The sequence below is a fragment of the Malania oleifera genome, chromosome 10 (genome assembly GCF_029873635.1).
Source record: "Malania oleifera isolate guangnan ecotype guangnan chromosome 10, ASM2987363v1, whole genome shotgun sequence".
NCBI classification, from domain to species: domain Eukaryota; kingdom Viridiplantae; phylum Streptophyta; class Magnoliopsida; order Santalales; family Ximeniaceae; genus Malania; species Malania oleifera.
The window spans coordinates 16,987,352-17,003,752 of NC_080426.1; the positions used below are offsets into that span (position 1 = coordinate 16,987,352).

The 16,401-nt window shown below is 34.4% G+C and overlaps 1 protein-coding gene across 2 annotated transcripts; it reads left to right on the forward strand.

Moving 5' to 3' along the window:
• Nucleotides 1-254: 254 nt before the first annotated feature.
• On the forward strand, nt 255-14,506 carry LOC131165439 (serine/threonine protein phosphatase 2A 57 kDa regulatory subunit B' beta isoform-like). Of its 2 annotated transcripts, none has more exons than XM_058123266.1 (3): nt 255-394; nt 621-1,842; nt 13,863-14,506. In XM_058123266.1, exons 2-3 carry the CDS (start codon nt 679-681, stop codon nt 14,187-14,189), a joined length of 1,491 nt encoding a protein of 496 aa, XP_057979249.1. In that variant the 5' UTR covers nt 255-394; nt 621-678; the 3' UTR covers nt 14,190-14,506. The 2 variants fall into 2 exon arrangements, with proteins under 2 accessions (XP_057979249.1, XP_057979248.1); XM_058123265.1 differs by having other exon boundaries at nt 275-497.
• The last annotated feature ends 1,895 nt before the right edge of the window (nt 14,507-16,401 follow it).

The following is a 16,401-nucleotide window of genomic DNA, read 5'->3' on the forward strand; positions in this document are numbered from 1 at the left end:
GATGCATAATGCACGAGGTTGATTTGATTCACCAAAAAACACGATTGATAAGAGGAAGAAATTCTTCTCTTCTTCATGAAGTCTATTTGAAATAATTTTTTTTATGTATATATTTTAGAATCAATACTCTCATGTTATCAAATGTATTTTTTCTATAGTTAAATTAAAAGGCCCAAAAAAAAAAAAAAGAATATACAGAATTTGGCGTAAGTTAATTGCGTGTTTTTATTTACCGGAATATTAAATGAGAGAATGTCTAATTCATTTTCAGTTATTTTAAATTGTCGCTGGTTACTATTTTTGTTCTTAAACTTAGCCCGCTTTTCCGTTGTTCCTCACTGAGAAGACCAGAGCCCTCCTGTTCAAATGGAGTTCCGAAACTCATCTGCTTTTGGTAACCTTTCCGCCATTTTTATATGCATTTTGCATTGTTGATGTTTTTTATTCTTCCCTCTCTCGCCCTTCCATGTTCCCCATCTATATTTGATCCCGGAGAGGTACTTTCTTCGCCCTCTTTTTTGTTTCATCTAATTGAGAAAATTTTCGCACCATCTTCTCCCTTGTTCTCCCAATTATTGTTTTCTCTAATGTCTAGCGTTTTCATTGGTTGATGGATTTAGGTGACGGTGCTGTGTAACACCAAATCTGCCTTTAGGGTTAGGGTTTGAATGCGGTGAAATGTTGAACAAGATCATTAAGCGCGGTCATCGAAAAATAACTCAATTGGAGGGAAGTGAAGCTGCCGTGTATGGGCATGAAGCGTCTGCTGTGGCGAATGTAACTGTTAACCATGCATCTCGAACCACTGTTGTCGCCTCTGCTGGTGCTGGCGTGAACGCGCAGCAACAAGCTGTGTCTTTGGCTGCCTTCCTCACCTCAGGACCCATCGAAGTCCTTCCCTTGTTAAGGGATGTGCCCCTTCTCGACCGTTCCAATCTGTTTCTCCGCAAGATTCAGATTTGTTGTTTGCTCTTTGATTTTTCTGATACTTTGAAATTGGTTCGTGAAAAGGAAATTAAGCGGCAAACCCTTTTGGAGCTTGTTGATTTTGTGCAATCGGGGTCATGCACAATCAGTGAGCCTATGCAACAAGAATTAATTTGGATGGTATCCATAAATATTTTCCGGGGCTTGCCTCCAGCTTCCCATGAAAATACTGGCGCTGAGGCTGTGGACCTGGAAGAGGATGACTCATACATGGAGCCATCGTGGCCCCATTTGCAAATTGTGTACGAACTTCTCCTGAGATATGTTGTGTCATCCCATACAGACACCAAGGTTGCAAAGCGGTATGTTGATCATTCATTTGTGTTGAAATTGCTTGATTTGTTTGATTCAGAGGACCCCCGTGAGCGCGATTATTTGAAAAATATACTTCACCGTATATATGGGAAGTTTATGGTCCATCGCCCTTTTGTAAGGAAGGCTATTAGTAACATTTTCTATCGGTTTATATTTGAAACGGAGAGGCATAGTGGGATTGGTGAATTGTTGGAGATTCTAGCGAGTATAATAAATGGTTTTGCTCTGCCAATGAAAGAAGAACATAAGTTATTCCTTGTTCGTGCACTTATTCCACTTCATAAGCCTAAGACGATCTCCCCATACCATCAGCAGCTCTCGTACTGCATTATTCAGTTTGTTGAAAAAGATTACAAGTTGGCTGATACTGTCATCAGGGGTTTATTGAAGTACTGGCCAGTCACAAATTGCCAGAAAGAGCTTCTTTTTCTTGGAGAATTAGAAGAAGTTCTGGAGGGAACTCAGTCTGCAGAATTTCAGCACTGCATGGTCCCTCTTTTCAGACAGATTGGACGTTGCCTCAATAGCTCACATTTCCAGGTTCTCTTTTTAACGATAAATTGATCTTCTTTTAATTATATTTCAACATTATGTTACTGTGATGCCCTCACCGTTGTGCATGGCTTTGATTTATATAGAGCTCATCCATATTTTGGATTGCTGTGTGATAGAGAACTGGCAATGCATTTTTCAAAGTTGTCCAGGCTTTAAATCATTTTGGTGGAAAAAAATTAAATGAACTAATGCTTTGAGACTGGAATTTCATCTTCTTGTATTAGACTATTGAAAAAACATAGCATATATGTGCATTTCTAATGTGCAACTTGAACTTTGTTTGTCTCAAGTTTCGACCTGTTTATCTGTTTTCTAATTGCCTTAGTCTGCTTCAACTGCATTTTTTTTCCCCAATTTCTGTTTTGTTGTACTCTCTCTCTCTCTCTAAATTTTGTAAGTACTGCCAATGACAGTAGAAGCGATCACTGATTTTCCAGAGAAAAAATTATAAATTTCTGAATTTGGTAGTCAAGTCACATACAAGTACTGGATCTTGAGGGTCTGGAAATATGTTTTTCAAGGAGGTTTTTGTGGATTTTGGCCTTCAATTGTTAGCTGGCATCTGAAGCATTTTTAAAAGGAAAAAAGAAAAACTATGATGCTAGTAATATGCATGCATTTCTTATTAATTATAAAAATTGAAGAAATGGACTAGAACTTGGGCTTTCTAGTATTGAATTTATTTCGGTCCTACGGCATTTTGTTTTAGAAGATAACCAATGTAAATTATTTTATTTTTTATTTGGTTGTAAGATACCTTACCACCGAGCTAGCCTGCATATCATGAATGAACATTATTGAAAAGAAAAAGGCAAAGCCAGTGTGCTTCTAGGGTGGACATACTGTTGTTTTACTGTGCATCAGCAATTCATTTGTCACAACATATGAAAATATTAATTATGGTGTACCGCCATTGATCTTCTAATGCCTTATTCTTAATTGTTTGGTAACACCACTTTTGAACGATAGAGACAGAAAGTTTTTGTGTGCTTATGCACATGTATATATATGGGAATGATTTGTGTTGAGGGTGTAAAATGTTGTGTTTTACTAGAATAGCTTTAGTCTTCTAGTTAATTATATGAAAATAGCCTTAAATGGGCCTACCTTATACAATATAATGTTTGAAAACAAATATCTGTATTTTTGTGACAATATCATGCATAATTTAGATGTGTTTAACTGGAATTGCCTTACTTCTTAGGTTGATTATACAAAAATAGCCTTATACAATTGAAAACAAATATCCTTATTTTTGTGACAACAACGTGGATAGATTAGATGTTAAGTCTGATGATACAATCTGGTGGTATAACAATGTCATTTTGCTGTTAATGGGTGCTTTGGCTTGAGAAAAATGCTTGTATGAAGTTGTATGTTTGAGATTGCACTTTCTCTATTGATTTGATTTGGTGGGCTGGATTTTTTTATTTGCTTTGCTGTGGATTTTCTAGTCAAGTTGTTTTGCAGTGTGATTTTGCTTCGTGTTCAACGCGATTGGATGACTTTGTTAGTCTTAGTTTTCTTTCTCTTTCTTTTACTTGTTTTCTTTGTTCATTTTTGTTTTCCCTTGTGTGTTTTAGAGGATTTCTCATCCTTAAGTATTTCTACATCTCCAACACTTCTGACATAGTGACATGGCCTCTACATGTGTCAGAAGACTTATTTTGAGACATGTCAGAGATGGCCAATATGAAGTGTCTGACACTTACATGACGCATTGAATATTATGAGAAAAATAATAAAAATCTTAGGGGCCATGTTCTAGCATTATCAAAATTTGAGGGAGAAAAAGATATATTTTCCAAATTAGGCAAACTTGTAACTTGCATTGATTGCATTACGAAAAAAATTTGCATCAACCACGATACTCTGAAAATCAAACAGACCATATTTATCAACATTAAATGCAAATTCAATGATGCTTGACAACTGTTTTTTTAGAGGACCATATTTTGATTTTATATATATATATTAACAGGGTCATACATAAAAATATATATGTTTCTTTTATCGCTGTGTTGTCATGTTGTGTCTTTATTTTTAAAGATTTGGTGCGTCAATGTGTTTGACACATCATGTCGGATGCCCATGTCTGTGTCCATGCTTCATGTTGTGTATTCTTTTTTATCTTACAAATTTTTTTCTTTTTCTATAAGAAAGAAATATATATTGGAAATTCATATAAAAATAAGATTAATTCAATACTGTGGTGGTTCAATTTAAATTTGTTCTTATAGAATTAAGCATGTACATATTAGATCTTATTTTAAAATTTTAATTTTAGATTATAGAATCTAATCGTACTATGTTATAACTATTCTATTTTTAATTACTGCAGGGAAAATATTATGTGTAGATACATTTTACAAAATTTTTATGAATGAGCTTCAGTATTGATACTTGAATATACAACTTGAATTAGGACGGTTTATTATTTGCTTTCCTTTGGACCTCATGGATAGAGAGGAACACTAGGATTTTTAAAGGTCGATCAACCTGCTCGCGGCTTTTATGGGATAAAGCGACTTTCCTTGGTGCCCTTTTGGATTTTTTTTGGGTCTTTCGCTGTCCAACTTCATAAAAGATTGGAAGGCATGGCTTTGTAATTGATTCTTATATTGTTTTTTCTGTTTTCCTATCCTTTCTTCGCTGTATTATAGATTTTTCTGCTTTCCTAGTTTCTGGGGAGGACTCCTTATCCTCTAAATCATGTACTCAGTTTTAATAATATTGTTTGCTTCTTCAACACAACAACAACAACAAAACCAAGCCTTAGTCCCACTAAGTACGGTCGGCTATATGAATCCTTTTCCGCCAATTTGTGCGATCATGGACCATTTCTTTTGATAGATTCAAGGATATTAAATCCTTACTCACTATCTCCTCCCAAGTTATTTTAGGTCTACCCCTACCCCTTCTACTGCCCCCCACAGTAACTAAGTCACTCTTCCTCACAGGTGCACTATAAGGCCTACGTTGCAAGTATCTATACTATCTGAGTCGTCTCTCCCTTATCTTATCTTCTATAGGAGTTACACCTAACTTACCACGAATATGTTCATTCCTTAATTTATCTTTCAATGTTATACCACTCATCCATCTAAGCATCCTCATCTTGACAACTTTTACTTTTTGGATATTATGTTTCTTCGTCGCCCAACATTCCGATCCATATAGCATAGCTGGTCTTATAGCTGTCCTATAAAACTTCCCTTTCAATTTTAAGGGTATTCTACGATCACATAGCACACTTAAAACACTTCTCCATTTTATCCAACCTGCTTTAAATCTATGCATTACATCATCTTCAATTTGTTCCATTTCTCCTTCAGCCTGCATAATAGATCCAAGGTATCGAAATCTACAAGTTCTATTTATTTCTTCATCATCAAGTTTAACTTTGTCTCTAGTATTCCTTCTATCATTACTAAAATTACATTTCATATATTTAGTTTCATTTCTACTTATCCTAAAGCCTCTAGATTCCAAAGTTTCTCTTCATAATTCTAACTTAGCCTCTACTCCAGCCCTAGTTTCGTCAATTAATACAACATCATCTGCAAACAACATACACCATGGAACCTCCTTTTGAATACTCTTAGTCAATTGGTCCATCACTAAAGCAAAAAGATAAGGACTCAAAGCAGATCCTTGATGTACACCTATGATAATTGGAAATTCTCTAGTTTCTCCATCTATAGTCCTTACACTAGTCATTACTCCATCGTACATATCCTTAATGACATCGGTATACCTACAACATATACTCTTTTTTTCTAAAACCCACCATAGAACTTCCCTAGGTATCCTATCATATGCTTTCTCAAGGTCAATAAATATCATATGCAAGTCTCTCTTCTTTTCCCTAAACTTTTCCATTAATCTTCTTAAAAGATAAATAGCTTCTGCGGTAGATCTCCCAGGCATAAAACCAAATTGATTTTCTGAGATCTTCGTTTCTAACCTTAATCTTTGTTCAACAACTCTTTCCCATAGTTTCATCGTATGACTCATAAGTTTAATTCCACGATAGTTATTACAATTTTGAATATTTCCTTTATTTTTATATATCGGTATTAAAGTACTTTTCCTCCATTCATCTGGCATTTTCTTAGTTTTTACAATTGTATTAAATAAATTAGTTAACCATATAATTCTGTTATCACCCAAGTATTTTCAAACTTCAATTGGGATGTTATTCGGTCCCATAGCTTTCCCATTTTTCATCTTTTTTAGTGCAAACTTAATTTCGTTAACTCTAATTTTGCGAATAAATCTTATATTTTTAGTCTTTTCCTCATTTGACAACTCTAAGTTTAAGCCTTCTATTTGGTTTTCCTTAAACAACTTACTAAAGTAACTTCGTCATCTTTCTTTAATATCGTCATCCTTAACCAAGATAATATCATCCTCACTTTTTATGCATTTTACATTTCCTAAGTCCTTGCTCTTCCTTTCTCTAGCTTTAGCAAGTTTAAATATATCTCTTTCCCCTTCTTTTGTACCTAATCTATCATACAAACTATTAAATGATCTATATTTAGCTTCACTAACGGCCCTTTTTGCATATTTTCTTGCCTCCTTATATTTTTCAAAGTTATCTCTATTTCTACATTTTTGCCACGTTTTATACCAAGTTCTTTTTGTCTTTATGATTTTTTGTACATCTTTATCCTACCACCAACTTTCTTTACTATTCGAGAATCTTCCCCTTGATTCACCTAAAATCTCTTTTGCTATCTTTTTAATAGAACTAGCTAATCTATTCCAAAGAGTATTTGTATCTATCCCATCCTCTAAGGTCCAATCCCCATCTTTGATCATTTTATCTTTAAATTTTATTATGTTTTCTCCTTTTAGGTTCCACCATCTAGTTCTCCTACACTGGTTTATTTTATCCATTTTCTTCCATTTTTTAATACATATATCTAACATTAATACTCTATGTTGTGTGGTTAAGCTTTCACCTGGAATAACTTTACAATCCTTGCATGATAAACGATCTACCCTCCTAGTTAAAAAAAAATCTATTTGACTTCTATTTTGTCCACTTTTAAAGGTTATTAAGTGTTCTTTTCTCTTCTTAAAGCAAGTATTTATTATACTAAAATCATATGACATAGCAAAGTCTAAGATCATCTCCCCTAACTCATTTTTGTCTCCATATCCATATCCTCTATGTATCCTCATAATTTTTATTATCTCTTCCAACGTGTCCATTCAGATCTCCTCCTATAAATATTTTCTCAGTTCCTAGTACTGTATAATACTATACATATCTTCCCAAAATTGTCTCTTAAGATTTTCTGCTAAGCCAACTTGAGGAGCATAAGCACTAATGATATTTATTATCTCTTGTCCTAATTCCATCTTGATTTTTATAATTCTATCCCTTACTCTAGTTACATCCACAACGCTATCTTTTAAGTTTTTGTCTATAATAATGCCTACTCCATTCTTATGTTTTTCTTTTCCAGTGTACCAAAGTTTAAATCCTGATTTATCGATTTCTCTAGCTTTCTTCTCCACCCACTTAGTTTCTTGAAGGCAAATTATATTAATTCTTCTTTTAATCATTGTATCCACAATTTCCATGCTTTTACCCGTAAGTGTCCCTATATTCCAAGTTGCTAATCTAATCCTAGTTTTCTGAACTAACATCTTTACCTGCCCACGTCTAGAATGATGCAAGAACCTTTTCATATCTGACACCATACCCGGGCGCCGGCGCGGCTCGTCGCTTCGGGGTGACAACCTAGCCCACCCTCTCCCACTTTTCGCTATAGTCGGGTGGTTCAAGTGCAACGTGTCGCTCGTAGGGGATGCCCCAGCAAATATTCGGTAAGAATTCATATCATAGTGATCTGACAAATTTTACGCTGGCTGTCAGCTACCTAATGCAACCCTCCTCCTTAACCCGGGCTTGGGACTGGCTGTGTGTGAAAAAAATTAGGGCATTAAGTGCATCACAGGCGGAGTTATGTTGTCTGCTTCTTCTATCCAAAAAAATAAAAGCACGTGAACTATGTTAGAAATTATATAAAATACAACTATTAGTTCTAACTATGTGATAGATGTACTCAATTCATAAAATCAAATAGAATTAAAAAAATTTCAGCATATTTAATTAATATATTTACCTGTGATAATGTGCAGTGTGCACATGCTGGTGTTGTGTTACCTCATTGTGTCACTCCATTCTATTCATCTAAGAATGATGCCAACTATAATTAATTAGAATCAATGGCTTTACTAGGAGTTCAGGTTTCAGATGAAATTTAAATTTTGTAGGGGTCTAGCCAGATACAATTAGGATTTGATACAATTGTTTCACTTTTTGTGTTTCCAAGTTCAATCCCTGAATCCTTTTTAGATGGTGTGGTTCACAATCCTAGTAAAGAGCGAAAGGTATTTTTCCTCTTTGGGTATATCTCAATACTAATTTCAAATCTCTATTATTCCAAAAGGGGTTACCAATGAAGGGGACTTGCATACCATGGACTTCCTAGGAGGTGAAAGAAATAATTGGGGATGCTCAAGCGCCTTTTCATGAATTAGGTCTTAGTCTTGTGAACCCTAGCAGGGGAAGTTGGGGTTTGCAGGAAGAGGTAGACTTTGAAATTGAGTAGAGTTAATTAGACTTGCATCCTTCCTTAATTATGACGAGAGGTAGGAGTTTATTTGGGAATCTAGGTTCAGAGATTTGGTTGGGTGTTTTGCACTTTTCGCCTGCCTTTTTGTTGAGTTGGGGGGGTGGACCAGTGGGGTTGTTGTGGTGGGGCAGATGATTGTGTGGATGGGATAGAAACTAGCATCTGTTAAGTGTCACCCACATGATTTGTTATAGGCTAGATGCTAGAAAACCCTATAAGGCTTTCACTCCTGATATATGCATTGTATGCCACAAGTTCAATGATGCTGATGCACACAATTATCTTCATTGTTGGGTGGGGAACCATTTATGGAGTGCTTTTTTTCTTGTTTTGGTGAAGCATGGGTGGCACCCTTGAGTTGCGGGCGACTTCTTGCTAGTGAGGTATCGGGGCTTTGAAAGAGTTGAAAGGAAGAGCATTATGGAGTCATGGTTTTTGCTGTTCTGTGGACCCTTTGGATTAAGAGGAATACAAGAATCTTGAAGGATCGTATAATCTGAACTCGTTGTTATTGGATAGGGTAGTGTTTTTGGCTTTTTTTTTTTTTTGGACCCATTTTTTTGGGTTTTAGGCAATGATGTTGTTTGACCTTCAAAGGGATTGGAAAACAACATTATTGTAATCTTTCTATTGTCTTAAGGGGGACATCTTATTCTCCTCACATTTTACTTTTGTTTTGTTCTTTTCTAATATATATTTTTCTTATTTAAAAAATTAGAGGCAACATTGAATCAATTGAAAGTTTAAGGGGCACATTGAAAATTGACTAAAACTTTAGGGGTGAAAAATGCATTGTCTTTTTTTTTTTAGGGGGGGTGGGAGGTGGAAGGGTTTGAGATAGAGCTTTGATTGACAGTAACATGCAACGTGCAGTGAAACTATAGTGTTTTCATCACTAGCCTTGTATTGCTGAATATTTATAGTTTCCTCCTTGTCCTGTTTTGCCTTCTTGTTTGCTTGGAGGGTGCCTTGTACTCCTTGAGGGGGATTTAGAAGAAATTTAAAACATTCTAGGAAGGAATTAAAACAATTGAAAGTTTAGTGGACATTGAAACTTGGCTAAAACTTTAGGACTTAGGAGTAAAAAATATGTCTGACACATTTTTCTAAATCCTTTTTTTAAGGCGAGGGGGTGGGCAGTGGGTAGGGATGTGCAAAAATTACCAAAAAATTGAAAACTGGACCGAAACCGGACCGAAATACATATAAGGTGGTTTTTCAGTTCTTGGTTTCAGTTTGTAAAAATGAAAAATTTTGGTTTCGGTTTCGGTTTCCAATTGAAAATTGAACTGAAAAACCAATTAAATTAAATTATGTTATAAATTTATACAATATTAATGATAAATATGTTGTATAATTAGATTCATAAATTGTTTTATCATTTTATAATGTACAATTCACCCACTAATAAATAAATATTTTATATTTTCAGTTGGTAGTAAATCTTAATTCAAACTGCTAATAGAAGAGCTTCATGGAACTTATATTTTATACATGTGGAGAGGCTTCCTCACCTCTTAAATAATGGCCTGAGTCTGGGCTGTGCAGTTTAATTGCAGGCTTAAGAGCAGCTCCTTGCTCCCCCAGCCCATTAATGGTTATTATTTGTTCCTACAGTTCAAAATTTTAAAAAACCAAATATAAGCGAACTGAACCAAAAAACTGGTGGTATGGTTCTTTTGTTAACCGACGATTAACAGTTCAGTTTCAGTTTATTGTTTTTTATTACCAAGGAGTTCAGTTCGGTGCTCGGTTTTGACAAGAACCAAATTAAATAAAACCGATTACACCCCTAGCTGTGGGGGTGGTGACCCTGGTGGGCGTGGGGATGTTTGTGAGATAGCTCTTTGACCTACATGAGCAAAACTGTAGTGTTTGCTTCATTAGATTTGTACTGTTGATCATTTCATCCTGTTTTGCTTTCTTCTTTTCTTGGTGGGTGCCTTGTCCTTTCCCTGAAAAAACACAGTCTATTTATCATGCAAAAAAAAATACTGTCATTTTTTATGCAGGATTACCTATTTTTACTTTTTTTCCCCCATTGAAGGCCCAAAATGGGCCTAACTCAACAGGAGGTAGCCCCATCTCCTATCCCGTACTCCTTCCCACCCCCTCTTAGGATAACAAAACTTTAAAAGCACATTGTAAACATTCCTAATCAAACTACACTGTAATGACATATTAAGACTTAATTCCTCAACTTTGAAAACTGATTAAATTTGGCAATGTGGAAGAATCCCCGTATTCTTGCTTAAGAAACTGAAACTCATAATTTGCTTTCAATATTCTTGTTGTTAATGCATCAACATCAAATGGATGCTACCTGGACATATTAAATTAACCAAACTGTGCAGCTAAGTTAGTGTTTGAGTTAGAAACTTCAAAATAAAAAATCCAACTGGATTGACGCTATTGATGATGGTAGAGGATATTGTTTGTGCAATGTTCTCAAGGGCTTTGCATTTGTGTAATATAATTTGTACTAGTAAGTATTCTATTGTTTATTTTATTTAACTTAGCTCTGATGTAGTTCTCTCATTTATATGATTTGTAGAGTTTGAGGTCCTCACATGCACATATAGGTGGTTTCCCCTGTCAAGATTTTATGGGATTTTCATGTTAGTCATCCCATATTCATGCCATGCCATGGTACTCATTTTTGTGGTAACAACTTTGACGCTGGAGCTGGACCCTTTGCTTTTTCCGAGATGCCTGGCACTAGTTAGGTACATTGATAGTCACTATTCATTTGGATGCTTTGACATGAGAAATAGAAATGTACCTGCATACACTCAACCAAAAAAGGAGGAATTTACAGGATTTGGTGATGTTGAAGTTAAGGATCACATGATTTATGTTTTGGATGAGATTGACTGATTTAGTACTTGGATATGATGGAAAAAACTATGCTATTTGAGTCTCAGGCTGCTTTGAGATTGACTCGTTTCTAGAATTGACTTGGATGAGGCGCTTTTCTTTTAGAAAAGATAAGTATTTGTCACAAAAAACTAGATGTAAGTAAGTGGGTTTGGGAAGGTGATTGTAAAGATTCTTTCATGGAGTAGTTAGTGGGAGGGCTAAGGAATTTTTGATCGAGGAGTTGAAGAATTTTGATGGAGAGGTGGATCGATGGAGAACATAAAGAGGGGCAAGAGAAGGCATTTGGGGTTTATTACTTAAATTTAGCATATTTATGTAACACCTATACCATAATTCTTGTGATGTTTGAGTAGTATTTTTATTAGGTCATAGTAGACTTTAGGAACCTTGCTATTAGGAGAGTGGTTGTTTTAGTTTTGTTAGGTTTCCCTATATTATTTTCTTGATTACTAAACATGCTAGGCCTATAAGTATATGTGTGCAGATGATTTTATTCGGAGTTGAATAATATGGGTTGAGTTATTTGATGAATATTTGTCAAGGTTTCTGAGAGAAAAAGAAAAGATTTTTGGAACTAGGCAACACTTTAAGATCAAAGGAGTCACTGGACCTGATGATGACGACACAGCTGCAGTGTGGAGCAATGATAGATGTGCTCTAATACAAAATGATGCAGGACCTTAACGACAAGTTAAATATTGTTAATAATAGAGCCAGGAAGGATTGAAGGAAAGGAGATGATGAGTTAGCCAATGCTGGAGCTGCAACCAGTTGAGTAGAAGAAAATCTCCATAAATTAAGAATGTTGCTCTGGTGGGTAAATGGTTTTGGCATTCTCTGTCGGAAACTAATTCTCTTTGGTATGAACCATGAAGTAATAAAGAGCAAATTTGGCTTGCAAGCAAATGGGTGTGATGCTAATATCAGAGTTAAGAGTTACTGATGAGAGCATGGGAATTCATTTCAAGCTGTATCCCGTTTCTTTTCTTGTACTAAATTAGAAGTGGGAAATGGTTGTTGGGTTCATTTTTGGGATGATCTTTGTTTTGAAGAACTGTGTCTTTCAAAGCACCTTTCGCTCTTTCAGCTTTCTGTATATCATGATGCCCTTATGTCTTCTTTTGATGGTTGTTGAGAGTGACCTTATTTCTAGGAGTTTCCATTTCTATAGAAATCTTATTGATAGATAAGCCAAGGAGCTTTATTTATTTCTCACGATATTGGAGTCATTTCGTTATGATTATTTTTAGGAAGTTAGGGTTTGAAATTTGGATTCTTCTTATGTATTTTGTGTAATTCTTTATATTCTCATTTGACTCAAACCTTGTATTCTCTTCTGCTTGCAAATCACTTTTGGAAAGACTAGGATCATTCGTAGATGAAGGCTTTTTGTGTAAATGACCATTCTTAATAGAGTTTGACAAATCTGTTACAGATTAGGTGGCTTTGTAAGGCTCCATCTCATGTTTTTCTTCGTTGATCTATGGTTTGCTCTTCACAAAAGAAGCCTTTTGGTTTGTTTGAACTTTGATGAGTGTTGGGTATGATTACAATCTTTGGAGGACTTTTTGTTGACTAATTTTAGAGGATTTGCTAGGCATGAGGATGTGAGTTAACTTGGTTGGTGTGCTGTTTTTGCTCTCATGTTTAATATTTGTCTGCAAATTTAGCTTTGAATTTTCTTCTCAGTTCATTTGGAGTGTTGGTTTCTCCAATTAACAATGAGATTGGTTGGCTCTATAAGCTTGGTTTTATTCTCTATTTCTAGTTTATATATTGGTTTTTTTTTTTTTTTGCTTTTTCTCTTTTTGTATATTCTTTCCTTGCTTTCTTTTTTTAATCAATAAAAAAATCACAGTCGGAGCCCAAAGAATTCATGAAAGAGCTTCAGAATTTGGGACTTACAATGAGTAAGTTATCTGTAGAGGACAGGTCTTGAGTTCCAGGCCGAAGAAGCGAAAGACTGCTTATGTGGAATTTGTTATTCCTGATATACTTGTCTTTAATGACTCTAACCACATTTGTACTATTATTCTTAAAGCATATGGGTTATTGCTTGATTCTTTTCTTCATTCTTCAAATGTCTATTTCTATGCTATTCTATGTTGCTGAGAATGGCATGGTCATTTGCTTAGAATGAAACCATATTTTTTTATGTCAACTATTTAAATCTCTATACTATAATCATTCCATCCCATTCTATTCTGCATTGATTCCTAGCTCTCTCGCACTTGTTTCGAAGGACACTGAAAATTTTTGCTTCTACTATTTATCATTGTTTTTTGTCATCTGTGATTGAGTAAAAGCTTGTTTAACCGGGGTGCGTAAGTGCTGTAACTTTTTGGAATGTCATCACTGGCTATCCATGGTTACAGAAGCGTAGAAAGCACCAATATTTTGTCATTTGATGCCTGCAAGGAGGGATTTTTTTTTTTTTTTTTTTTTAACTAATGCGAAGTTGTACGGCAGGTTGCAGAAAGAGCCCTTTTCCTCTGGAACAACGAGCACATATTGAGCTTGATTGCGCAGAACCGGAATGTGATTTTCCCCATCATTTTTGAAGCATTGGAGAGGAACATAAAGGGTCACTGGAGCCAGGCAGTCCATGGACTGACTGTGGAAGTCCAAAAGATGTTCCTGGAGATGGATGCTGAACTGTTTGAAGCATGCCAGAGGCAACATTCCGAGAAAGAAGCAAGGGCCAAAGAGTTGGAAGAGCGGCGGGAGTTGGCCTGGAAGAGATTGGAAGCAGTTGCTGCTCAGGCTGGAGGAGGGGATATGGTGATGGCTAACTAATTTAGAGAGAGAGAGAGAGAGAGAGAGAGAGAGAGAGAGAGAGATTTCTTTTTTCTTTGTTTTTGTTTTTGTTTTTTGATAGCTATTTTTTTTTTTTTTCTTGTCTTTCTAGAAAGTGATGTTCATGTGAAGAGAGGCAGTGAGTGATGTAAGTTTCAAATTTTGGTTTAAAAAAATAATAATGCTGTTTACTTTGGCAGTGAAAAAGTAGGCAGCAAGTGTGATCCAAAAGCAAAGGTTGATGTTGGTGCACTCAATATATAGATGTCTTGTAGCTGTTGGAACTATTATTAATGCAGGTTTTGAAGGATTTCTTAAGATACTTCGTTTTTATACTCTTGGTCAAGAGGACCATTGCCCTATAGCAATAAAATTTTCATTTTAAAAAAGAGGACTAAGTGAAGGGATGAGGCAAAATTTGAGAAACGGGTTGCCAAAGGAAAATCATGTTTTAATTCCTTTATTGTTTGGTTGTGCCAAATCTTTTTGAGGCCTTGCTTGCATACAAATGCAATAGCTAGAACTAAGGGTTTTTTTAAAAAAACCTCCCTTAGGTTTAAATTTAATGATAAGATAAACCTTTGTTAGTCGACCATTCAATTATTAAGTATATATGAAAAAAAGAATAAAATGATAATTTTATCATTTTTTTTTATTCATTTGTGATTAGATAGCTTAAAAAAATGACATAAAAAATAAAGTCAAAAAAATTATCCAGCTAAACACAATCGTTTTTGTAAATTGAACATGTAAATAAATTGGACGCCTAATTCTCGAGTTAACCTTTCGATTGGTTTGGGTCAACCAATTGACATAAGAATGATAATATAATTAAATTATTATTTTTTTAAAAAATAAAATATACGTAAAGTAAAAAATAATTTAATAATTTCAAAAAAATACTTAAATACTTTTATTGTTTTAAAATTGTTATATACAGTTTACATGCAAATTAAATGGCTAAATAAATCTTTAAAATTAAATATAGTTTGAAAATCGACTCATATAAATCGGTTGATCAAATTGTCAATCGTTTTTTGAGTCTAATTGAATCCATATTTAATAAGATAGCAATTTGGTTAAAATTTAAAAAAGATTGGTGAATTGGCTAGATCAAAGGTTAACCAATTAATATAAATTTAGGTGTTCTTTATCTGCTTAGCACTCATATTTTACATAAAGAACAACTAAAATTCAAATTTATAATTTCAATTTATGAAGTTTGAATTTTGAAATTTTAGTTTATGTTTTTTTAGCGTTATAGTTGATATGTTACTTGAATTTAAAAATATTGAATTATGTTTTATCTGTTTTATGATGTGTTTAGTCATTAAATTTTTATGAAATTACATCTAACAAATATTTTATAATACTATAATTACTAGTGATTTTTGTAATTTATTAGTAATTTTATTTTTTTATATCTTTTAAAATTTTAAAATAATAATAAAATTATTTTATCATACTTATGTCAATTGATTGATCCGAAGTGATCGGCCGGCAAACTGTTCAATTCGAGAATCGGTTAGGTTTTCAATTTGTTTATTCAATTCTCAAGACATTACACTAACCAATTTTTTAATTTAATTTATTTAATTCAATATCATTTTATTCTTTTATTCTTTATTTTTTTAAAACTTATAAAATAATAATAAAATTATTTTGTCATACTTATGCCAATTAATTGATCCAAAATGATTGGACCGTGTTAAGTTTCCAATTCATTTATTTAGTTTTTAAGACATTACATTGGCCAAATTTTTTCAATTTAATTTATTTAACTCAATATCATTTTAAAATATTATTTTAGTAAGAGTAAAAATTCTTTTTTTTTAACATATACTTAACAGTTGACTAACTATCATGATGGGGATCAATAACCCTTGCCTTTCACCTTCACCGACATGGTGACATGTGGACAGCCTCCAGATGTCCAGTACAGTGGTTGGTAGCTCTTGCAGGTACACATGAAGTATCTTGAGGATTTTTAGCATGAGAAGACCCAAGTTGATATGCCGTTGCAAGTCCGAGTTCAAGACCCATGTGGGCCTCACACGACTCCATTGGGCCTCGCATAGATAGGGCCTCTGTTTTATCCCTTTTGACTTATGTCTATATTTAATTTGTAATCTTACAAAACTGCTTGCTTGCATGTGTAGGTTTAGTTAGTTGTGTGAGTTAATGTGTTTGTATGTTGTGAGCATTAAGTGTG

Coding starts and splice junctions, on each gene's coding strand:
- LOC131165439 (XM_058123266.1), top strand. CDS start 679: ATGTTGAACAAGATCATTAAGCGCGGTCATCGAAAAATAACTCAATTG. Junction 1,843..13,862: donor TCAATAGCTCACATTTCCAG/GTTCTCTTTTTA, acceptor GTTGTACGGCAG/GTTGCAGAAAGAGCCCTTTT.